This window comes from Miniopterus schreibersii, assembly GCF_964146895.1.
Source record: "Miniopterus schreibersii genome assembly, contig: HAP1_SCAFFOLD_145, whole genome shotgun sequence".
NCBI classification, from domain to species: domain Eukaryota; kingdom Metazoa; phylum Chordata; class Mammalia; order Chiroptera; family Miniopteridae; genus Miniopterus; species Miniopterus schreibersii.
In genome coordinates, this window is record NW_027669761.1 from 88,459 (window position 1) to 114,000 (window position 25,542).

Genomic DNA, 25,542 nt, shown 5'->3' on the forward strand with positions numbered 1-25,542 from the left:
CTGTTTTGAGAGAATGGATTGATTTATCTTCAGGTAACCTTCCTTTTCCATCCTGCATTCCAGAATTTGTCCCAAACACCAGTGCTTAGAGAACTACTAAAAGAAGTAAAAATGTCTGGAACCGTTGTAAAAATTGAACCACCTGACTTGGCACTAACAGTATGTACTGTAAAATTTTCTTTATAATCAGTAATTTTCCTCTGTGACTACCCATAGTTTTAAGCTATTTTAAAGCATTGATGCTCATTTTCACCTTTTTTGTTTTGTTTTAAGGTTAGGCTGCCAACTTAAAGATTTTCAGACTAACAAAATATAAGGGACCTTCACATTTATTTGCTATTTATTTGCCTGTTTTGCTGTGCCCTTGTGTTGGCTTCCTTCTTGGGGATGTTGTGGATATTTGTGAAGTCCTAGGCATACATACGTGTAGCAAAATTGATTTTACCTTACCTTTTGTGTTAGGTCTTTTGCTTCTTAGGTAATATAACTTCCTGATAATCTAAAACTTAAACAGTAGAACTGAACTCTTCATAAAGCAGTCTGTGATCTTTTGATGTGCATTGTGAGCTTTTAAACGGTCAGCCCTATGAGACACTTTGACAGTATAGGTTGACCAGTTACATCTTGCTAAAATCAGTGATTCCAGAATTGGAATAAAGAAGGTATTTTTTGTTCCCATATTCAGGAGCCCTTGGAAATCAACCTTGAGCCTCCAGGCCCTCTTACTTTGGCCATGAGCCAGTTTCTCATTGAGATGCAGGAGACCAAAAAGGGAATCGTGACACCTAAGGAACTCTTTTCCCAGGTCTGTAAGAAGTGAGTATCCGTGTTGACTGTGCCTTCAGTGCCTCGGTCAGAGGCTGAGAAATTCTGTGAAAATTCATAGCACTAGAGCCAACCCAGTACATACATTAAAGCATCATCTGCTTCATTTGGATGAAAGAACATGTACTTTATGTGAAAATGAAACCTGCCAAGGATGTTATTGAACTAAACAGAAATTTTGAGAAAGGAGAACACTTCATGATTTGGGATATGATCCTAAGATTTCATGAAAAGTCTATTTTAGTAGACTCATCATTGCTTTTCTTTTTTTCTCTCTTCTACAGAGCAGTGCGCTTTAAAGGCTATCAGCAGCAAGACAGCCAGGAGCTGCTTCGTTACTTATTGGATGGGATGAGAGCAGAAGAACACCAAGTTAGCACATTTTGACCGGTGTATTTTATAATTTCTTCTCATTAACTCCCTGTCACTTGATATCTTATGGGGCATTAAAGCAGTGAAAACTAGTTATTGAAGCCACTGGGTTGAAAAAAATTTTTCTACACCAGCCTTTTCAGCCAGTATGTTTTAGTGATTAGAGTGAACAAAGAGAATTAGGATCCTCCTCATGATGCTCTGTTTTGCATGACGTTCCAGCATCATTGTCCTCAGTTCTGTTGTCCAGGCACCTGGAGAGCTAGTTCCCGGCCGCAGCGCCCTCACTTTGATTCTAAGTGTGACTCCGCACAGCCTTTCAAATCTGGGAAGCACTGTGGTCCTCGAATAATGACGTTGTTTCATCCCATGTTGTTTTGTTATAACGTTAATGAGAGGCCTTAGGACTTAAATCTCTTTTATATCAATTAGCCAATGGTGAAACTGGTTTCATTATATGTCGTTTTGCTTAAAGTCACAGAACCTACTGACAACGTTAAGTGAGGACTTACTGTATATCAGTCACTCATGGTGTATGAGTCAGGAGACATTTTTTGCGTTTTGAAGTTTTTGTTAATTGCCAGGATGAAAAGTAATGTGTTTGGGGATGTGAATACAATTCACAATAGTGACAATGTAGTGATGATTTTGCTCTTATTTTATGTCAAGCACTGTTCTTAGTATTTTATATGAATGACCATACTCAGTCTTCACAGCCATTCTGCAAGGTAGATGCTGTCACCAATCCCTTGCTCCTAGACTCTGGAGCTAGGCTGTCGGAAGCTTCAGCGCCTGGCTCAAGGTCCCCTGAGGTGGTGGAGCTGGGCTGTCCGTGCTGGAGTCTTTCCCTGTAGCTCCCCTCGAACCATCCTGCCTCTAGGATGTGATAGTCCAGTGGTCTCTCCACAGGAGATGGGCATGTTCTGAAAAGCTTTGGCTTGAGTAGGTTAAAATCTTGAAATGATAAGATAGTGCCTTTATTCATGGGTTAGTGGTTTTATAAGTATAATTCCTTTTAGCTCCTTGATTTTGAAAATGTGATTTTAGAAATATTTTTACTCAGTAAGTTTGGGGAGCTAATTCTTGATCACTTTCTTGACTTGATCACATATTTTCTAAGGAAAATAACTATAAAATTTTAAATTTAATAGTATGCATATATTCATTTTATTACTTTTAGAGAGTGAGTAAAGGAATTCTTAAAGCATTTGGTAATTCTACTGAAAAATTGGATGAAGAACTAAAAAATAAAGTTAAAGGTAATGTCCAACTTTCTGAACTAACCACTGTAGCTGACTCCCTCTGTACCTTAGGGGACGCATGCCTGCACATGCACAGTTATTAACACATAGTTTCTCTTTATCACCGCTGATGTGTCAAAATTGCTCAGTACTTCAAAGATGGGTGTTTTAGAAAAATTTAACTTCCGGTGTATTCTTTTTATGCAGTAGTATAGTGAAATTTACAAAGATAGAGCTAAGATGACATTGCAATTTTATTTTTAAAAAGCTTAGACTTCTCAGTAGCAGTGATAAGTGGAGTACACTTGCCTGCGTGATATGTCAGTAGCTGTTTATTAATTATGGAGCCAACTTCTCTCTTACTGGCGTGGCATTTAGAGATTTGGCATCAGTCTGCTTGGTGGGTCTCTCTGTGAGGGTGGAAGTCTTCCCTGTCTCCTCTGTCTGCTGCAGTAGCCACTGGCCACTGTTGGCTCTTGAGTCCTTGAAGTGGGATTGGTGCAACTGATGAGCTACATTTTAATTTTTATTTAATTTTTATTAATTTAATTTAAATGGCCACAAGTGACTAGTGGCTACTATATTGTAAACCACAATATAGAATCAACACATAGCAACTCTTTACCTCTGTGGTGCCCTTTAGGGCCTGGCCAGTTAACAGAGGGAATCTCTCTTGTTGTCGCTGTCTGTCATAAAATGTGTTTCTGTATAAATTGACATCTGTTATTTGAATAAAGCATACACATTTCATGTATTTAGAAAAGGGGGACCAGGTAGTAAAATTATGTCACCTTACACTAAATGTATCAAGATTAGTTCTGGAACATAGGAAAATAAAAGGAGAATTTTATCCGAAACATTTTCCTGAAGGGTTTTGCTTGTTTTTTTTGCTTTGATTTTAAGTGGAGTTCAGTCTTAAGAGTTCACAAAGCAGGTGACATGCATTGCCTCCCATTTGCTGCCAAATGTGAGCATGTCAGAGCTGGAAGGGAGCTACAGAATCAGGCAGCTCGCCGTCTGCTCTTGTCACTGGTGTAGATAGCGATACAGAAAGTCTCCCTGACCACAGTTCATTTTGCACTGACTAGATCTTGGATAGGAATTTTCTCTTTCTCACAAGATGTGATAGTGTGAAATTCTGTCATGCTCACAAGTGCAGTATATGATGCTGACTATAGCATAAAAATAAAATTATGGTAATTATGAATAGAGAAAGACAAGTCTGAGATAGGAAATTATAGGTAAAATTTTAGGATTAGAGAAATTAGGTAAGTAGTTTTGGCTTATTCGGTTGGTTTTATAAGTGTGACTGATACACTTTCCCCTCACAGATTATGAGAAGAAGAAATCGGTGCCCAGTTTCGTGGACCGCATCTTTGGTGGGGAGCTGACAAGCACGATCATGTGCGATGAATGTAGAACGGTAAGCACAGTCCTGCGGGTGGACACACTGTGAAGACACAGTCTGCCAGTTGTTGCTTTCAGGACAGAGAGGTCTAGCTGCACAAGCTGTTCTTTGTGGAACCACCCAAACATGCACAGTTCTCTGCTGGAACTGTGAGCACTCATGATAGTGGAAGAAGTTAGTTAATGTGTTGCTTTGCTTCCCTAACCCGGAGTTCTCAGTGCTGTGTTTTCCGTTTATTTTCTTTAGCCTGTATTTTAAAGCTTAACAATGCCCTCCCCTCCTTCCCCCCATGATCTTACTATATAATGTTTACAATGAACTTTTCCTTCCTTTCACATTTTCTTTTTTGGTTGGTTAAGGTCTCCTTGGTTCATGAGTCTTTCCTTGACTTGTCCCTACCAGTTTTAGATGATCAGGTAAGACTATTGAGTTCATTTTATTTAAGTAGATCTTTTTCTGTTAGATTTTATGGGGGAGCCCTGTCACCTTTTCCAAGTTTGTACATTACTAGCCCATGGAGAATTTTTCTTAGATTATTTGAGAGAGAAGAATTTTAAATAGTTGAACAAAAAAGGGGTAAATACTTTTTTTACAAAAAAGAGTAATGTGTGTTTGGACTTCTTTATAGTTAACTGAATTATATGTTTATATGTAGGGACTTAATTATAGTTAATTACTTTATATGTATTTTCACATTAAAAGTTACTGTTTACTTTCATTATTTAAGACTAACCACAAATCCCTTCCAGTCATAAGTTCATCAATGTTGAGACTATCTCAGTTTTAAGCCATATTGATCTGGTTTGTAGTAGAAGTAGGAGAAAAGAGAACATGTTATGAATTTAAGATAAATCATATTCAACTTAATATGAATTAGGGGTCCCTTTAATCACTGTTACTTAGTGATTAAAGTCTTACCAAATTTTATTTTCTCTTTCCCCAAAACTGTCATTTAGAAGGAATGAATTAACAGAAATGCCTCTACTGGGACATGTAAATCACTTGTGAGCAGAAGGGTCACAGCATGTGTCTGAAACAGTTTATCACGTTCCTTCTGTTACAGTTGCCTGTGGAGTCACTTTCTTACTGCTGGTTTGCTTGTTTTGTCAGTGTATGAAGGTTGCTGTTTAGTATTTGAGATGAACAAATTTTGTCCTGGATATATTTTCAAACATTGTGGAAAATAAATTAGTGTAAAATAGGCGTAGAAAAATACTTGGGTAATGTAACGTCTCGTCACCAAATAGTAGAATTTGTAATTTTATTTTTGGCCCATTTTCTTTCCATATATTAAGAGTGGTAAGAAAAGTGTAAATGATAAACATCTGAAAAAGACAGTGGAAAGTGAGGATAAAGACAGCGAGGAAGACAAGGATGATGACAGTTACGTAAAGGAGAGAAACGACGCCCCATTGGGTGCGAGCAAGCACCTGCAGAAGAAGGCCAAGAAGCAGGCCAGGAAGCAGGCCAAGGTGAGGGAGAAGGAGACCCCCACACTCCTCTACCTGGAGTGTGGGATGCGGGGTGTGGGGTCAGATATGCATTAGACGCGTCTCATTTTATGGGCAGCGCTTTCCCTGTGACCACAGAAGCAGCTAGTCCAAGGTTCTCCCCTGGAAATGCCCTCCAGAGACATGAAGCAGAGGTGGTGCTTCTTGCTTCATCCTGCGCAGCCGGTGGCTTGAGGAAAGTCCTAGTTAATTTTTAACACTTTTGAGTCATTTATTGACATTCAAACTAAAGACACAGTCACATGCAGCACAGTCCCAGCAGTGCACGGGGCTCATGCTGGTTCTCCTTGTCCTCAACAGCACACAGACCTCCAGGCTTCTGCCCTTTGGGTGATGGAAAAAGAACCTTAGAGCAGCTGACTTTCCACTTATTTCAATATCAGTGAACAAGCATCTCTTTATACTTAACAGTCACTTATGTTTCCTTTAAAGTATTCGTTTATGTTCTCTCCCCATTTTTCTTTTTTCTAATTGAATTTATTGGGGTGAAATTGCTTAATAAAATCACATAGGTTTCAGGGGTACAGTTCTATAACATCATCTGGATCCATTTTCATTCAGGTGTAAGTATTTTTACTGAAGCATGTTGGAGAACGTGTGTGTCCTGGGTGCTGCCCTGCAGCCTGTGCTGTTCGTGTTAGCCTCACAGGCCTGTCCTTAGCGACAGTCAGAGGTCCACCCGTCTTTAGTCAGGACTCTTGATGAAACGCCTTTTCCCTCAACTCAGGAACGGGCCACACGCAGTCAGTCCTTTACCGTCCTCTGTACACGAGACATCCTTGCTGCTTCCCTGATTTGGGGCTATTTGTTTCCCAGAATGTTTTCCTCCATCCCTCTGTCCACTGCAGCCCTATACTCGTTCTATCTCCACAGTGAGACTTTGACCTGAGTTGTGTGTAGTCAATCACTACAGGGTATAGCAGTCTCTCCTCAGTCTAGACTCTTCCTCTTAGGAAAACGCCCTGCACAGTTTTATTCACCCCAGTGGGAAAATTTTTTTAAGATTTGGTCCTGCTTTCACTTAAAGAACAACTCTTCATGATTTATTTGATTCCTGATAGTAAAGAAACTTTTAGGGTCAATTCTGGGAATGAACTCTCCCAAATTAACTTTTTTATTTTTGATTAATAAGCAAGAGAACCTGATGCGGTAACCTGCATGTTCTTTCTCTTCCTCTCTCTCGGTTAAAAAAAAAAGTTTTATGCTTTTTACACAGAACCAGCGAAGGCAACAAAAAATTCAAGGAAAAGTTCTTCATTTAAATGAGATCTGCACCTTTGACCCCCCTGAAGATGATGAACGTGAGGTTGAAATGTCAGTTCAGGGAGAAGTGGACATTAAATCCGACCACATCTCACAAGAGGAAGTTGCAAATAAAGAATATTGTGTTAATCAGAAAGACTTGAATGGCCAAGAGGAAATGACAGAAAGTGTAACTGTCAGTCAGAAATCTGCTGAGGACGTGGACATGAAAAGTCCCAGCGTGGATAGTGAGCTGGAGGTTTTGTCATCATCTCCCACCAACTGTCCTGGGGATTTAAACGGTGCCTTCCTGGACGAAGGGGGCAGTGGAGAAGCAGATATTTCCAGGGGTTTCAGAAACCTGCACTTGGATGCTGCTCTTCACCCTGACGACATACATCTCGAGATTCTGAATGGCAGCCCTGCTCCCAGGACCAAGGTGTATGAGTTTGTGAACCAAGACCCAGAAACTGCTTTCTGTACTCTTGCCAACAGGGACGCTTCCAGTGCAGATGAGTGTTCCATCCAGCACTGCTTATACCAGTTCACCCAGAACGAGAAACTCCGAGATGCAAACAAACTGCTCTGTGAAGTGTGCACCCGGAGGCAGTGTAGTGCACCAAAGGCAAATCTAAAAGGTACTGGGTCCCTCACAGACAGTAAAATTAGTCTTCAGGCACATTCTGCATGGCTCCAGTGGGGCACTCCCGTTCTGTGTCAGGACCTGGATGGCATCATACGGCCCCCCATCCACATAAATATACTAATAGGATGGGTAAGCCGACCATTAACTGGAGTAGCTTCCCAGGTTTGCCCTTGGACTCTTCCCTGTGGGTAAATTGTCCCACTGGCGTGGTCACAGCAGGACCCTGACAGGTAGTGGCGGCTGCTTCACTTCCTCAGTTTCCCGCCAGCGTTGGGATGGCCCTCACCTCCTTTGCTCCCAGGAAGCCACACTTTGACTCATCGGGTACTAAAGGGGCATGCCCAGTGTGAGGTCCTGGGAGCAAGGCTTTCTTAGTTTCCTTCAAATGGAGCAGGAGCTTGAGGGCAGAGAGTGGGCCAGGGACCGTGGATGCCCACGGACTCTTGCTAGATAGAATTGAAACTAATTTTTATTTTTTTAAGTTACCTTTATTGAAAGTATTACAGCTGTCCCATTTTTCCCCCCAAATGACCCCCTCCACCTCACTCCCACCCCCTCCCCAGGCCTTCACCCCATTATTGTCCATGTCTATGGGTTACGCATATAACTTCTTTGGTTAATCTCTTCCCACCCTCCGCCCCCCTTCCCTCTTTCCTCTGAAATATGATCACCTATTACATGCATCAGTGTCTCTGGATCTATTTAGATTGTCAGGTTCTTTTGTTCATTAGATTCTTTTTAAACAAGACGCTTCAACTTGGTGGTGAACTCCTTTAGCTATTCCTTGTCTGAGAAGCTCTTTACCTGACCTTCAGTTCTAAATGGTAGCTTTGCTGGGTAGAGCAATCTTGGTTGTAGTTCCATGTTTTTCATCATTTTGAATATTTCTTTCCACTCCCTTCTGGCCTGCAAGGTTTCTGTTGAGAAATCAGCTGATAGTCTTATGGGAGCTCCCTTGTAGGTAACTAATTGCTTTTCTCTTGCTGCTTTTAAGATCCTCTGTCTTTAACCTTTGGCATTTTAATTATGATGTGTCTTGCTGTGGGCCTCCTTGGGTTCCTCTTGTTTGAGACACTCTGTGCTTCCTGGACTTGTAAGTCTATTTCTTTTCCCAGGTAGGGGAAGGTTTCTGTCATTTTTTCAAATAGGTTTTCAATTTCTTGCTCTCTTTCCCCTCCTTCTGGCACCCCAATAACACGAATGTTGGGTCTCTTGAAGTTTCCCAGAGACTCCTTATACTATCTTCATATATCTGGATTCTTTTTTCATTTTGCTCTTCTGGTTGGGTGTGTTTTGCTTCCTCGTGTTCCAAATAGCTGATTTGATTCTCATTGTCCTCTACTCTACTGTTGATTCCCTGTAAATTATTCTTCATTTCAGTTCATGTAGCCTTCATTTCAAGTTGGTACTTCATTATGTCATCGATGGTCTCACTTGCTTTCGTAATAGTCTTACTAAGATCCTTGAGCATCCTTATAGCCGTAATTCTGAATTCTGTATCTAGTGGTTTGCCTGGTTCTATTTCGTTTAGTTCCTTTTCCAGAGATTTCTTCTGTTCTTTTCTTTGTGGCATGTTCCTTTGCCTCCACATTTTGGCTGCTTCCAGGTGTTTGTTTCTATGTATTAGGTAGAGCTGCTAAGTTTCCTGGAGTTTGTAGAGTGGCTTTGTGTAGTAGGTGTCCTGTAGGGTCCAATGGCTCAGCCTCCCCAGTCACTTTAGCTGGGCCTTCTAGGTGCTCCCCTGTGTGGGCTGTGTGCACTGTCCTTTTGTAGTTGAGCCTTGGTTGCTGTTGGCATCACTGGGAGGAATTGATCCCCAGGCCAGTCAGCTGTGAGGACCAGCTGCAACTACAGCCAAAGAGCTGCTGTGCTGGAGACACCCCTATGGAGCAGGATTTACTTCAGTGGAGCTCTGGTGTTCACCAAGTGCGCCCCTTGTGTGTGTCACTCTTGGATGTGGTAGGGCTGTAATCCAGTGTGGCCGAGTCTGACCACCAGGTGCACTGTCTCTGGGGCCTCCCAGGAGGTGCAAAGTCAGCCTGTGCCAGAACCTTGCCCAGGGCCACCCAGCATGAGCTACACAGCAAACTGTAGTTGGCTGTTACTTGTGCTGTACTTGGCATTGCCCAGGAGAAGCCACGCCATGAACCAACGCAGGCTGCCACTAGTGCCAGGCCCTGGACCACTTATCAAGCCGTATGGGACACGAGGCCAGCTGCTTGTTTCAGAGATTTTAGGAAAGTTCTAAACATGAGGCTCAGTAGGCCACTTGCATAGAAAAGCCACTGGAAATTACTTGAATGAGCTTGCAGGAAGGGAGGGGCGGGGTCTGAGAATCAGCGGGCGGGGCCAAAGATGTTGAGTCAGGTGCTGGAGATTCAAATATGGCACCTGCGGCTGCTGGCTCTGTGGGGAGGATTGGCTAAAGGAGCAATGGCTTCTGCCTGCTCTTCTGCCGGGGAGAAAGCTGCCCCTCCACCTCTTGCCCAGATTTCAGTCAATTTACTTCCTCCTCAAATGTCCCAGGTTCCTTTGAAGCTGCTGCCCAGTGCTGGGGCTCAGAGGAAGCGCATCCGAGTGAGTCCGTGCATGGGCCCTTTAAGAGGAAAGCCTGGGGCTCCTGCAGCTTCCGCATCCCTCAGCAACAGTCCTCCCTGGTTTTTACAGCCCGAAATTGTGAGGACTTCTCTTCCTGGCCCTGGAGCCCTTGGCTGGGGGTCCTGTTGTGGGGTTGTCCCCCCTCACTCCTCCAGGAAACCTCCCCTGCCAAGATTCCCTCCCCGGTTTAAACCACGGCACTGGGTGTCGGCCCGTGGCCAAGTCTCCACGATTCAGCCCTGATCTGCCTCATCTCTGCCCCTCCTACGGCTCTCAGTGCTTCTTCAGTTCCCTGGTTGTAGGGCTTCTGTTCAGATAGATTTCAGGAGGTTCTGAGTGATGGTGGTTCTGTGTTTTAGTTGTAATGTGGTTGTGGGAGGCAGCAGGTACAGCTACTACCTACGCTACCATCTTGTTTCTCTCCTGAAACTAATTTTAAAGTCAAGCTTTTCGTGTATTTACATGTCAACAAAGTAAATTATGCTGATTTCATAGCAGTTCTGTTTAGAGCAGGTGTCAACAAACTACAGTCCTCTGGCCTAGAGTGGCCTGCACCTGTTCTTGTGTGGTCTCTAGGCTAAAAATTTTTTTTTTACATAAATATTTGAAAATTTTATGGTAGGCAACACTAATTTTGAACCCCAGTTCTCTCTCCAAAAGTAATTATTATTTTCTTCAGTAGACTCCATCATACTTTATTGTTATATTTTGAATTTCATCAGTAAAATTTGTGCATGTTATCATCTTATGTATAAATGCCTACAAAAATATCCTTTATTTGACCTCCTGGTCCACAAAGCCTAAACTATGTAACCTGGTCCTTTTAAGAAAGTTCACGATGTCTGAAATGATTTATAGCAGACCGAATGCTTTGGAATTGTAAACTATTTCCACACTGCTACATTTTTTCTTGCAGGTGAGCAGAAACCTGTTTACACTGATGCCAGAAAGCAGATGTTGATTTCTCGTGCTCCTCCTGTTCTCACCCTTCACTTGAAGCGGTTTCAGCAGGTACCTGTTGTTTACCTAAAATTTTTTTAAAACATGGTACAGCTGCTTTATCTGTCATGTCTCAATACACTGTTTCTTTGGTTTTCTGTTATTTCTTAATTCTAAGAAAATATTCAAATTCAAAGAATTATGAAAGTAAAAATATATTGATCAGACCAAAGTTTTGATAAAAGATGCGTATCAAGGTGGAGGAGAAATTTAGGCACAATTCTCAGTTTTACTAGAATTCATGCTCTTTTTAGTAACATTAGCATCTGACTCCAACCTTAATTTTAGGTTAGAAAAAAAAGGCCAGCTTTCTAGTTACATGTCCCACTTGGGAAATTCAGTGCTGTGGTACCTTATTTGATAAAAAAATCATTGGATTTTCACCATTTTCGTGACTCCTTCTCTTCTGGAAGACTCTTGCTATACGCAGTACATTTTCTAATTTACTTCCAAATTCCCAGAGTGCCTTCAGAATGTTTTCCCTCCTAAGGGTGCTAGGGTCGTGTCTAATGGGGCGGATCTGGGAACGATGCGCTTGGTCAGAGTGGAGACTGAGTGCTTCAGAGAGTATTCTGCTCAGTTTTAAGCATCAGAACCTCAGGTCTAATGTGGCTTTTCTCAGTGGCCAAAGCAGAAATGTTGCGAGTTTCCTCACAGGAGCAGCTTTTGTGGTGAGTCTATGGGGTGCATGCAGCAAAACAGATCAGCTCACAATCAGTCTAGCGGTCAGGAAAGAACAAGGGTGGGATGTTGTGTTTGGGCAGCGTAGTGGGCTGCAGTTTACTGACCATGTACAGCTTCTACAGGAAGAGAACTGTGGATCTATCACTTCTCTTTTTCAGGCTGGTTTTAACCTACGCAAAATTAACAAACACATAAAATTCCCGGAAATCCTAGATTTGGCTCCTTTTTGTACCACTAAATGTAAGGTAGGTAAAAGTGGTGTTTTGGGGAAAATCCTTTAAGGAGAAGTCATCTTAACAGAATACAACAGCAACTCGCCTAAGTGTGAAGTTGATAGGCATTTCTGAGTAGAGTGGACCTTTGATTTCTGTGCCTTTATACTTTTAAGGTCTACGTTAGCTCTGTTATTTCAGTTCAGCATTTTTTTAAACCCCCATTAATGTGGCAGACGTTGTCTTGGGACCTGAGGGCACAAAGCTAAAGGTGAGCAGATATATTAATGGACAGTCTGTTGAATGTGGCTGAGTGTTAAGGTTGATGCACAGAGCAGGGTGGTTCCGGGGAGGCTCTGTGAAGTAGAGGTGACTCAGCCAGCACTAAAAGAGCAGGTGCTGGTGGGAGTGGAGAGTAGCCATGAGGAGTGGCAGGGGAGGGGGGGCACATAGCTCTGGAGCTCACAGTTTGAGGTCTGGGGAGCATGGGGAGATGAGCCTGAGAGCTGAGCTAGGGATATGGTTTTGGAGGAACCTGGGCTTTTTTATATTAGGTGTGTAGTGCTGGAGGCAGGGGAACCAGCTGGGAGGCTGTTGTGAGTTTGGTCCATGGATGATGAGTTTAAACTAGGGCAGGAGAATTCTAACCGGACTGTAGTCAGTTGGCCTGGAAGATAAGGCAGAGTCCTTTCTGTGGATGCCGAGGGTGACCCAGAAAGAGGGGTTGAGCGTGATTCTGAGGACTGGTTGAATGACTGGGCATGTGGGCAGAGGGAATTCCGTAAGTCGAGGTGGGAAACAAAGAAGGGCAGGCAAAGAAAGGATAGAGTTCAGTTTCGGACACATGGATTTTCAGACTGTTTGGATGGACATGTCTCTGGGAGAGAGCAGAGTGGCTGCTGGGGCTGCAGGTAAGGGTCTGGCTGTCAGTCCCAGGTGGTAGTCAAAGCTGGGAGAGGCAAATGCAGAACCCTGGCATTCAGCCATCTCCAGGCAGACAGTCTAGAGTCAGAAACACTGCAGTGCTGTCCTGTTTCTAGTGTGAAGTGTGTCAGTTTAAACGTATCCAAAGTCTTCACCTACGAAACTTGAAATGACAGAAATCCCCTTCTTCCCAGTCTGAAAATTTCCGAGAAGCCTATTTCAGAGCTGGTGGGTCACGAGTTGTAATTAATACGTTCATGGCCACTTTTGCTAGTAGTCGGAAGACGGCATCAGGAATCCAGCTTTTGCCTAAAATGCCAGTGCCCCGTGTTCAGGTTTCAAGGAAAGGGCCCATGTCCTCATTGAGGGAAAGACTGGAAAAGAGTTATAGACAGTATAGAGGTCACGTTAAATTTTTCAAGATGTGCTGGTAACTTCAGTGGGTGGAGACAGGAGGTACTGGGGATAAAGCAGGTAGATACGTAAGAGGCTTTGTGAAAATGAGGAATGGCAGATCCATGAACTTTAAAAAAAAAAAAAAAAAAAGTCTGGGAGACTTAAGTAAGTTTGGAGGCCAATAGGAAAGTCCAGAAGTTGAAGATAAAAAGGTCAAGGTACTTGACCCTAGGAGAGGTGGGAAGGGCCAGGGTGAGGACACATAATTTCGAGTGTCATCTCTGAACAGGGACGACAGGCATCATGCAGTGTAGGTTAGGTTTTGCCTGTTTCCTGCAGTGGGAAGTGAGGTCAGCTGTCAAGACAAGGGGCTGGGGAGGAGGGGCCAGTTTCTGTGAAGGACATCCAAGGACAAGTGACAAGATTATTTATATAGGCACACCAAGGACCTGCCTGACAGAGAAAGTCATGAACTTACCAGTCCACGTGGTATGTGATTCTGTTTCCTAGCAAGGGCAGCTGTCTGGGGTCTCTGTGATGTACTGGATGTGGTGGTGACGCTGCTGTGGGTGGGAAGTTATTTGCAATACTCATGGCCCACCCCACCTAAGTTCACTAGCTGTAATGTGCCTGTGAGCCACGTGCGAATCACTAGGCTACATGGGGCGGAGTCGGAGCTTCTGCATTTCTAATAAGCTCTTGGGAAACCCCAGTGCCACTGTTCTATCACATTTTGAATCTCGAAGATACAGATTTTCCCAGGAATGAGGCCAAAAGAGGCCCAGACATGGCAGGGATGCCGTTCAGAACTTGACAAGTGCAGTGGTTCACAGCAGCCCCAGTCAGAGGCCTGTCCGTGTCCATCCAGCCCTGGAATGTGCAGGTCTGAGGAGCCACCGCCACTCTAAACAGGGACTGAGGCTCCAGAGGTGGAGTGCCCCTCATTGAACCCAAGGGGGTGGGAGGTGGGGTGTTGAAATGTAACCAGTGATTTTTGGTAGGACCCAAGGGCTGTCCTCTTGCTATTAAAGGATTAACTTCCATTTGAGGCAGGACACAGGATGAGAGGGGTTGAGGTCTCTGGAATTATCTGACCCTGACACTCCGGAAGAGACTTGGGCAGGTTATTAAGTTTCTGGGCCAGGAAATGGATTCTGTCAGGTGGCCTCTGGGAGACGGCAATGGCCACTTTGTAATAACAGTGGGACTGGACTCAAGTGGAGAAAGATAGGGAGGAAGCCACCTTCAGACTCATGGATGACCCCTGCGTAGAGGAAAACTGTCTTGCCCACGTTTCCTGTGTCAGTGGGAGAACTAACGCCCAAGTCCTGTTTTATTTCTGAAGAGTGTTGCTGAAGGAAGCCGCAGGGTGCTGTACTCCCTGTACGGGGCTGTGGAGCACAGCGGCACCATGCGGTCTGGGCACTACACGGCCTATGCCAAGGCAAGAGTGGCAAACAGGCACCTATCGGATCTTGTTCTCCGCGGGGACGTCCCACAAGGTGAGCCCTACAGAGTCCTGGTCCTTGGCATGTATGTGGCAACCCCAAAAGTAATGGGACTTGAACTTTCCATTTACACTGATTTCCCATTTCCTCGACAGACTGTGACATGGAATCCACCAAAGGGCAGTGGTTTCACATCAGCGATACCCACGTGCAAGCTGTGCCTACAGCTAAAGTCCTGAGCTCCCAAGCGTACCTCCTCTTTTATGAGAGAATACTCTAAGTTTTTATAACAGCTGTAATAATAATAAACAAGTACAGACAGACTAGATCATGTTCACTATAAATTAAGTCCGTGCCAGAAGAAATCATGTGTATTGAAGTGCTGGCGGGAGGACACCTGCTGAGTGACCACATGTTGTCCTGTCACAGTTTTCCCTCCTGCTTCCAGGTTCTGGAAAGATTCTGAACCAAGTCCTGGTAACATGTCTGTGGTGCCTACAGCACATCAATAAACTGACTTACCCCCAAAACTTGTTTTATTACTTAGAAAAAACTAAGTTGTGTTGACTTACCCCACAAGATAACACTTGACTAAGGACACTTGACCGCACATGGGTTAATTTTATGAGCACAGGTGTTTGTTACTGGCAGTGGTAACTGACAGAAACGTGCGTCTAATTCTGACACCACGGTGTGCACAGCTGGGTGCAGGCTACCTCTGCTCTATGCAGTTAGCTGGCCCAAGGCCACACTTGTGGAACTAACTTGGCACCAGGTCCCCTTGATGCCAGCGAGCCAGAGGGAACCCACAAGCTATCCATCCAGTATCCCTTTACCAGCCAGCATTTCTGAGTTAAATGCAACTGTGAGAGCCTGTTAGCGAGCAGCCGGTAAGTTTGTCTATCCGGATTTCTTTGATGTACAGTGAACCCTTTGCTATGCAGTCACAGAAGAGATGTCACTTTTTACAGTGGTCGAGCTTATCTGGGGCCCAGTCAGCCATAGTGCTTCCAGAATTCCTCTGGAATACCAGAAACAACATAACATTGAAGTGTCACCCAACACAAGATAGCACGTCCCATAAAACTAGTGAACTGTTACCCATCTTACGGGAAAATAAGATGTCCTTTATGAAAAACGAACTTAATTTGTAAACGTAAGGTGGTGTATTTTCAGTTTATCAAATCAGCCATTCAACCATTCACTGCTAATGAAACAAGTTACTCTGAGTCTCGGGATTTCCGGAATTGTGATAAAAACCACTGAAAAATCTAGTCCAGGAGTCAGTGGACTTCCAGTAAAGACTAGATTAGTAAATATTTTAATCTTGCATCACCTGGTCCGTCACAACTACTACACTCTGCCATTCCCAGTGGAAGCAGCGTAGACACTGTCTAAATAGATGAGCACAGCTGTGTTCCCATAAAACTTATGCACGAACAGGCAGCAGGCCAGAAACACTGGAGACAGGGCCCTGAGGATGAAGTCCCACAGCCAGTTCCATTAACAAGGTCGAGTCAGGTCTTAGTCCAGGGACGATGTCATCAGAAAACAAGGCTTTGACATAACACCTTTACTGCATTGTCCAGCCAGGAACCAAACACAACTTAAGAAAACCATCGGGCAATTCCTAGAGCACGACGACGACTACCCCTCCCGTCCCCCAGCAAAAACTAACCCACTCAGTCATTCTGGTCATCATCCCAGTCTTTCTTCCCACTGGGAGGTTTGGGCCCACCGGCTGGTTTTGCCATGATGATCTGCAAAACAAAACAAAAAACTGTAAGAATACGTTTATAAACTAAACCTGTAGAAGGAGGAGAAAGAACATTTTTCTATTAGCCTGATTCGAGATTAAACAATCATCTGGAGAGAGGAGCCATCTATCTCACAGTGCACATGAAATTAAACACGTAGCAGAACACTGCTCAGCGCTGAGCAGTGTTGAGTCTCCTGCTTTCCTGGACATGAACAGCAACAAAATCCATGCACATTAGAGAAGGGCATCCACTCCCCACGGAGCCGGGGGGAGAACTGCCATGAACCACTGGCAAGAACCAGTCAATCTGGAACCTGGTTTGCTATTTATACACGAGGTTCATCTTGCCAACCATCTCAATCCCAATTTCCTTGAGGTTTAGGAACTTTAGGTCCACCTGCCAGTTTTGCCATTATGATCTAAAGTGGTTGATACTTAAACACACACTAAATACAACACTGAAAATTTCTAGTACATGCACCTGAGAACCAGTCCAGTGGCAGGAAGTGTGTGTCACACACCTAAGTCCACCCAGCTAGTTCCCTAGTAGCTTAAAAGAACACACCAGTTTGTATCTGGCAAAAAAACCAAAAACACACACCAGACACCTGTATCTACAATGCACTGACCCAGCATATTCCCAGTATAACCACCTATCATTTTAAAAGGATCTGTTTGGAAAAGGAGGGGAAGGGACGTGACAGCTTAGGGCTGAAATAAACTTGGGGGACTCTAAAATAAATTAATTGGGTTTCCTCAAAGCAGAACTCTCACCCTCATATATTCTGAATCTCAGAACTGGAAACAGTCTTCTTCCCAAATTTATATGAAGAAATGTTTCTGTTTTGGTTTCTGTTTAAAGCTCACTACCACCCTCCCCACCCCTCCTGGTCCACACCCTTTTTCAGAAGCTTCCACAGGATCTGAACCTTAAATTCTTGGAATACCGTTTTACTACCTGAAGCACATTCAGACTGAACTAAAGGCGTTAAGTACAATTTTAGAATCTAAGTGTAGCTTTTTTTAAAAGGACCCGGAACAGCTCTCAAACTTTCTGGGCATCATAACCACCTGCCCAGCTTATTAAACACATTGCTGGGCCTTCTTCCAGGGTTGATTCAGTGGGGCCCAAAATTTGTATTTTTGACAAGTTTGAAGTGCTGCTGATGCTGTTGATTTATGAACCGTTATTTGACAAAGGTCAACCCAGCCTCCTCCATGATCCAACACAAGTCCCATCCCAGACTATGTGCTACACAAAATTTGGTACAACACTCTAGCAACACAAACTGGTTAACGAGGTCAGACCAAGTGCAGACCAGGGGCAGATAACAATGAATAAACGAAGCCCAGGCTTCCGGTTAAACACAAGACTCAGAAGTGCCCTTGAGACAGAGACACCTGTGTTCCTGTAGCTACTGTCTTGCTTGGATGACTGACATTCACAGGACCTGGGCTAAGGAACCTCCTCCATTAGAGTGTCTGCCACCACCTGGTCCCTTCCACTTCTGGTCCTTTATTCTTAGCCATATGCTAACTTTTAGAATAAGCGAACCAGGTTCCACGATGTTTATTTAAAAACCAGAAAACACATTCTTTCACTGAAAACTACCCAACATACCAATATAAAACCACGCAACTAATAAACCCAGTACACAAACACCCAGGCCCGTTTCAGGTCATCTTGTGAAAAGAACGAGTGCTCCCTTTGCTGAGGTGAGGCCTATGACGTACACACACCACCAAGTGGTTCCTACTGCACTCAGGCGTCTACTTCCCACCAACCTGCTTCTCCCAAGATTAATTTAAGATTTTCACTTAATGGATTTATACTTTCTCCTAAGTACTTGCACTCACTGTTCAATAACCACTTCTAGAATTTGTAGGAAAATGAATTCCATTAAGGTTACTAGCAAACACCTTCTTGAAAACCTATGAATTCTGGTTTGTCTCTGAACCCAGACCTGTCTTTACCATCTTTCCTGTGTGTCACCATTAAAAAAAAAGGAAAAAGCACAGAAATACTATCATTTTTAACACTGTAAATCTCTTAGTAGTCCCTCCATAGAAGTCACAGCAGAAAAGTTAACACCCAGGTGCCATAATCTCAGGAGCTTCCTACAAGCTGGCGATCAGCAGTATCTCCCCGTGTCTGTCCCCACCCTCGTCGCCCTGAACTTCCTCTCCACGTTACTTCTAAGGGGTCTGAAAACTATGCCTCTAAATCACATTGGTCTGACCCACTGCAGTTTAAGAATAAAGACGCTGTCTAGGGCCCTCTTGCACCTGTTAGGTGAAAGTAAAGGACACTGTGGGAATGAGAATGTGCTCATCCAGTTCCATGAACACACCATGGAGCCACATCAATGCTGGTTTTTCTACAGATCAAAATTTCACTCACCTGATCTACTCTCAGCACAGTGACGGCAGCGTTTGTGGCCAGCTTGATGGCCCAGTACTTCCCCAGGTACGTGTCCAACACCCCAGCCTCCAGCATGTCCTTCACAGCGGGAACCTCAGCCTGTTGACAGAGCAGTTTTCACTCTTCACCTTAAGCTCTTTTATGTGAAAATGTTTACATGAGAAAAGTAGGCAAAAGTACTACCATATACACCCTACAAAAGATTATTAATGAAACAGGAGGGACACTATTCTCATTCATTTTCTTTAGACTTATTTCTATTTTAAGGTTTTGCATTCACGAAATAAAACAATTTAAGTTCACAGTGGTTTTCTTTTTTCAGGTACCTCAATGTCTAATCCAACATTTCTATTTCCTTCTTGGTGCACAGCGTAGAGTTTGGAGATAACTTCGTTGGCTTTCACCCCCGAGTTTTCTGCCAGTGCCCGGGGGACAGCCTCGAATGCCTCCGCAAACTTCTTGATGGCGTACTGCTCAAGGCCCGGACAAGTCTAGAGCAGAAACAAGCTTATCAATGCATCCTGTTCAAACTGCAGGAAGAAAGCCACTCACCCCGAGAAGGCTGTACCTCTCCATAGGACGTGATCTGTTTCGCTAACTCGATTTCTGTTGCTCCACCACCAGGGACAAGACGTTTATCCTAGAACATGAGTAAAGTAAGTCACTAAGCAGCAGCTGTGTTTCCTAACTTCAGGTCCCAGCACAGGGCTTTCTAGTCAGCACTGACTCATACTCTAAACTACAAATGTACAGCTGTAGTGACCCGGGTGTCCGGTGGACGAAAGGTGGGGACCAGCATGAAGAATGGGACTCGCGCATTTCCAGACACAGCACCGAAAACAGTTCTTACAATTGAGAACCATCAGCTATCCCTTCAAAAGTGTAAAAACCTTACATAGAAAAGGTGCTTCCTTCCCTTTCATGCTACCCATGCGAGGTTCTCGAAATGTCTAGTCTGAACTGTACTTCCAAGGCCCTACAAGTTCCTGACTCCAGGAGACTCTCTCACTGACCCTGGTGAGCACTTTGAACGTGTTCACGCCATCGTCGACCGCTCTCTCCACATCATCCATCAGGTGGTCCGTGGAGCCGCGAAGCACAATGGTGGAAACGGCACCATCCTCCTTGTCTGCTGATAAATTAAACACAGCTGGGAACCAGTACAGAAAACACACACCCCACACTCAAACATTCACCATCACCACCTACCATGCTTGAAGACCACCACCTGGGTGTCTCCCACTTCCGAGAGGGACACGGTGTCGCAATGTCCCATTTCTTCAACCACAGGAGGGGTCTGTAAGAAAATGACTGTTGTAATAACGTAATACATAGGTTCAGCTGTCTGTCAATAGTGCCCAAATACATACCAGTCTAGGAAGAGCGGTAGCACCCACTGTCTTGCACAGCCGTCTGAGATCCCACTTTGAGTTCAGCCTTAAAAAACCCAAAAAGCAAGGACCTTAATAGGAGCTTTAACTCCACCTGACAGAATAAAATACAGAGGCTAAGCAAGCAACTGCACACTGATCCCCAAGTCACAACTTTCTGACCCAAAGGTTCAGGCTCAGGAAAGGTCTGGATGGCTCTGTGCAGCCCAGACAGGGGTGTTCATGGCATGATTCTAGAACTGGGAGGGATCAAGTCCCTTTGATGCTGAGGGCTCGAAGGTGTAAAACAGGAGGGTACATAGAAAACGTCTGCCTTACTGTGGGCAGTCACATTATGCAAGGAAGGGAACAGGGACTGACCTGCACATTAGGTTAGGTGCGAGAAGGGGTGGGGGTGGGTAGGAGACCTGCCCAGTGTGCCTCAAATGACACCCACCTGATTGGCCCTTCAGCGCTCAGCTCTAATGTAAGTCTTCCCAGGAAGTGTTTTCTGCCCCCCAGACTAAGGTCCTTTTGCTATTTGATCTAATACTTTATATTTTCCTCTTTTTAAAGTTGTCAGGGTATGTTGGATTTGTTTCTTGTCTCACCACCAAGAAGCCATTTACGATGCAGGGGGATAGAGTGAAGCGGCTCTCACCTCACCAGCATGACACTGTACTTGTTTGCATAATGAAGAGCCATGTCTGCCACTTTGCCGCCTGTGACGATGACATTGGCACCGGTATCAGCAATAGCTTTGACCTGTGCATCCATGAGATTCTCCTCTCCCTTACTGAAATTCATCAGTTCCTCAGCAGTCTTTATCAGCACTGTTCCCTAGCAAAACAAGCAAGCACGCTCATTAAAACCATCTTACTACTTTGGTGCTCAAAGTCACAAGATAGCACTTTACTGAAGAGATCAAGATTTGGGAGAAAATATGAAAATAGACATGAATGTATTATGAAGAACAGGAAGTCTTTAAGAAAATAATAGAAACCCAGCTTGCTCCTAGACTCCCCACTCCCCAAACTCAGGCACTTTGGTGGAAAAGTTGGAACAACACCTTGCTGTTAGGTATGTTGTTGGGCAGGTGTCCTGGCATTTGACTTTTGACAAATGTCAACTAGTTACCTAAACAATGGGCTCTAAACATTTTCTAAAATGAGGACTAAGTGACCAACCCCCCCCCCGCCCCCCCGCAACCTGTCAAACTTCTGAAACTATCAACTCAGACTCCGAGTATTCCAAGGAGGAAGTCAGCCGTAGCCCATAAACCTCAAACCTCACAGAACATGTATTTTTAAAAAAAATAAACTGGTCAGTTTCAAACTACGTTAGCAAGTTTTTGTTTCCCAACATTCTCTCTTTAAAACACGAATGAATACACAAGTTCTGGATCCTCTTTAGTGGGCACTTGACTTGATGAATGCATAAGTCCTAAGGCTGTATATCACAACATAAACAACACTACTACTGTGTCAAGATTCAAGTTTAATACTTAGTATTTGAATTAGATTTTAAAATATAAACCTGATTTTAAAATCCAGATATGACCTGCAGTTGCCAATAATCATGCAGTCTTCACTGACCAAGAGCAAACCCCACTCGCAACTTTAGAATCACCTAACAATCTGAAAAGGCCGCCTCACACCTGTAATGTTAAGCTTCTGAACTCCACGTACCTTCGTTTCTGTTATCATGCCGTCAAAGGGACACGAGTACACTGCTATCTTTGCATCTTTGACAGACGTCACATCGCCTTCCACTTCCTTCTTGAAAACCATGCCATGCAAGACTGAAGAGGAGCAGATGCCAGAGCCCTGAGGAGCGACACCAAAGCCACCAGTGAGCACATGAGAGAACACCTGGGCTGAAGTGTCAGTTCTGCAATTTACCAAAAATACTACCCTCTAATTCAAGTCACACACACACCAGGGCAGTGATTCATGGAGATGAGGGGTGGTACACATACACACACCAGTCTGCTCTGGGTAGAACTCACTTTGGGACTGAGCCACTGGTATGGGGGAGGGAAGAGGGCCTTCAGTACAGTGGAACCAAAGACAGAAAATAACTGCTCTAAGCCACCCATCCATCCATCATCCACCCACCCACCAAGCACTGCGTGCCGATGGACCAGGCACACGGTCAGTACTGGGACAGATCAGGGAACAAAGCATGATGTCAGATCTCACAGGCTTACAATTTAAAAGGGAGGGGGCAGTTCATGGAGGGAGTCAGAAAATAGGTAGCATGGACACACACTTACATACAAACACACAGAGCCAGCACGTGTATTTATGTAGGCGAAACTCTGCTATATCAACGACCACATGCCAACATGCAAAACCGCTACAGTTACAGGTTTCATTACACCGAGCAGAAATTTTTATCAAAAAATACAAGCTTATTTCAATACTAACGTTAAAATGAACTTTATTATTGCAGAGCAAAATGACAAACTTCTATCCCACTCAAAAGTGCCTTCTAAGCTCATGGCTCTAACATGGCAGGTTTGAAGAAAACAAGGGTTAGTGTTTGTTGACGTACTGTTCTCACCCCGCCAAGCTGTTGTGGAAAACATGACCTTTCAGGGAGACGTCAACTTTCTTAAATTTAAGTTCGGCACTATTATCACAATCAGCCACACTCAAATGTTATGTAAATGACGCTGCCAAAGGAAGGAAGTCACAAGTGTCCAAAACCGAGGTCAGGTTTAGATGCAGATTAACACAAAAAACTTTCCCCCTAAAACAAGTAACTTATCTAGATAAATGTTAATGCATTTTCTAAACTTACCAGAATCTTACAAACTCTGATATTATCAACGTTGAAATGGCCAGAATCAGGAAAAATAGACACTGTTGAGAAAACAAGACACATCAAGAGCTATAGATGGAACAACAGAGACAACATCAGCCACATTAAGACACAATATTCTGGGTCTTTCAGTGTTTACTGCTCGACTCACCGCAGGCCTGAGCAATGAGCTTGGCCAGAAAGGCTTCATTGCCATACTGCTTACTCATGATGGACGTGTGGAGCAGAGACGCCACTTCATCAACATCTCGGAGATTTTTTGCAGAACAACAAACCAAATTGGGAAGAATCTCGTGGGCTTTCCTGCAGGCTATTTCATAGCCTTCAATGACCTGATGTGCGAAGTGCAAAAGCATTTCTCAAAAAGATGCAATTCTGACATAAAGTAGCTTATCATGGCAATCCAATGAACATGGACACTCATTTTCAATATAAGATGACAAAGCACACGACCAGAGTGAAATCCACACAGAGCCTACAGGTTAGAACGGAGTCTTGGGCAACAGGCCCAATTTGAATCCTAACCACACTTACTAGCTACAAGACCTCAAGCAAGACTTTCTAACTCAGGTCTCACTTCCTTCCCCTGAAATAAAACGGAGGTAGTTTTAACAGGCCTCCTGACGGGCCTGGTAGGGATGAGGGGGCCTGCAGAGCAGATGCACCCCAGCAATGGCAAAGGGAAGGCCCCATGCTCACTGTGGCCATGAGGGTGGTTCTTATTCGAAGCCGCGGGTGTGTGCATGCATATCACATACACACTAAATAGGAGGACACTGTAACATGAACGCTTGCCTCTGAGACTGACAGGCCGATTCTCAGGAGCTCCTCAGCCAGCTCCAGCAGAGCGCCAGCAAACACCAGGACAAAGTTTGTGCCATCTCCAACCTCCTGCTCTTGCATGTGCGAGGCCATCACAATCATCTTAGCAGCAGGATGCTGTACCTGGTGGAGGGGTTTGAGTTTAACCACCAAGTTAAAGCACTTGATCTTTAAAGCAATATAAAGTCACCCACTCCCATTTCTTATCAACAGACTCCAATCTCCCAGTGGGCCAGTAACTCCATAGTCGTATTTCATGGTCATGAGGGGACAACCAGGTGTCCCTGGTCCCTGAGCACACGTGGTCACTGTGAAGGGAAAGGACCTCAAAGTGCATATGCTCTTCATGTGCAGTCGTACATTCCCACACATCAGGCCACAACATTATTACGTTTACTAACTTATAAACAAAGCAATTCCCACCACCAAATCTAGGCATTTTTTATCTACTTATTATTTTTTAATCCTCACCCGAGGATATATTTTCTATTGCTTTTCTGGGGGGAGAGAGGGAGACGGGGGGAGAGGGGGAGACGGAGGGAGGAACATCAATGTGAGAGAGACACATCGATTGGTTGCCTCCTGCACGTGCCCCAACCAGGGCTGGGGACCAAGCCTGCAACTAAGGTATGTGCCCTTGGCTGGAACTGAACTGGGGACCCTTCAGTCTGTGGGCCGATAATCCAACCACTGAGCCAAACCAGCTAGGGCAAAATATAAATTTTTAAAAGACATAGCTTACTTCTAGCTCTCTTAAAATAGTCGCTGCATCATTTGTCACAAACAATTTCTCCAGGTGGTTGATGACCATTTTGTTCATTCCTCAAAAATAAGTTAGAAAAACAAATCCATTATTACTCAAATCCTTCTCCAAATACCCAAGAAACCCTAGTTATGAAACATGTTGCTATGCATTCCTTAGGCAACTGGAACAGCCCATCACACACCATCTGCTATCCCACAGCTCCAGCGCACACCCGGGTCACCTCTCCCTCATCTTTCCCTGGTTACTAGGGACCATGGCAATCTCGTCTCCTTTTTGATCAATAAATATAATTTACACTAATATGCACAAAATAACCTAAAGTATATTTATTTTGCTTATTCCATAAATCTGTATTAATTAAATTCAGTTGATGGCAGGAGGCAAGAGAATTTTTTCCCTTAAATAAAAATGTTGGGCATTTGTAACAATGACCACCAGCTACTGTCTCAATGGTCAAAGCTTTGTAATTTTTCTATCCTCTTGGTAGAATAAAAAGTAACATTTTAATTCCCACTTTTCTAAAGATTATCTGGATTGCTGATTAAACACTGGACACTGACTGGTGTCGCTGAACTATGGGATAATTTTCAAAGCCACCCTGCAGGACAGCTAAATCCCAGTGCACACACAATGCTCTCCAGTGAGTCTGGGGAGCCAGCACTCGGTTCTACACTGTGTCTCTTAAAGCAGCAATCGGAAATTACCATTTGGTCCGTACGCTGTGCGAGTGGTCTGGGCAAGCTCCTTGCAGGCCTGTATGTTCCTGTACACGGCCTCTTCCAGTCCTGAGAAATGCTGTGAACAGACATTCTGATCAGAGCAGCAAAACGGGGACTTTCTTTCCCAGTGAACAGTGGGAGTTAATGACAATACCGACTGTGGGACTGTCCCGACAATCAGGTGAGACTTATGTGCATCAAGCATGGTGCCTGGTGTTCATAAAAAACCCATAAATTCAGGTGCTAGTGTAATGAAGAAAGCATGACATTTCCAGGGACCATGGTACCTACTTACCTCAAAACATAAGGTCTGCCATATTTTTAATGCAGTGAGATGTGCAGGGAGAGCTAA

The 25,542-nt window shown here is 44.1% G+C and overlaps 2 protein-coding genes across 7 annotated transcripts in view; one reads left to right on the forward strand and one right to left on the reverse strand.

The window, feature by feature from the left end:
- Positions 1–15,053, forward strand: part of USP16 (ubiquitin specific peptidase 16) — a 24,660-nt gene extending 9,607 nt beyond the window's left edge. For all 5 annotated transcript variants that reach the window (XM_081163020.1, XM_081163016.1, XM_081163019.1 and 2 more), the window contains 12 exons: positions 64–159; positions 686–816; positions 1,110–1,197; positions 2,378–2,456; positions 3,770–3,861; positions 4,206–4,262; positions 5,142–5,318; positions 6,574–7,237; positions 10,760–10,854; positions 11,685–11,771; positions 14,404–14,560; positions 14,662–15,053. In XM_081163020.1, coding sequence (XP_081019146.1) covers positions 64–159; positions 686–816; positions 1,110–1,197; positions 2,378–2,456; positions 3,770–3,861; positions 4,206–4,262; positions 5,142–5,318; positions 6,574–7,237; positions 10,760–10,854; positions 11,685–11,771; positions 14,404–14,560; positions 14,662–14,786 — 1,848 coding nt within the window. In that variant the 3' untranslated portion in view covers positions 14,787–15,053. The remainder of the gene's footprint in view (positions 1–63; positions 160–685; positions 817–1,109; positions 1,198–2,377; positions 2,457–3,769; positions 3,862–4,205; positions 4,263–5,141; positions 5,319–6,573; positions 7,238–10,759; positions 10,855–11,684; positions 11,772–14,403; positions 14,561–14,661) is intronic.
- A 596-nt stretch (positions 15,054–15,649) lies between these two features.
- Positions 15,650–25,542, reverse strand: CCT8 (chaperonin containing TCP1 subunit 8). Of its 2 annotated transcripts, none has more exons than XM_081163022.1 (14): positions 25,176–25,542; positions 24,448–24,527; positions 23,679–23,828; positions 23,035–23,215; positions 22,863–22,924; positions 21,746–21,883; positions 20,719–20,897; positions 20,058–20,124; positions 19,897–19,984; positions 19,701–19,816; positions 19,256–19,327; positions 19,014–19,178; positions 18,667–18,786; positions 15,650–16,266 (listed from the first exon to the last, which is right to left on the reverse strand). In XM_081163022.1, exons 1-14 carry the CDS (start codon positions 25,393–25,395, stop codon positions 16,189–16,191), a joined length of 1,716 nt encoding a protein of 571 aa, XP_081019148.1. In that variant the 5' UTR covers positions 25,396–25,542; the 3' UTR covers positions 15,650–16,188. The 2 variants fall into 2 exon arrangements, with proteins under 2 accessions (XP_081019148.1, XP_081019147.1); XM_081163021.1 differs by having other exon boundaries at positions 19,701–19,819.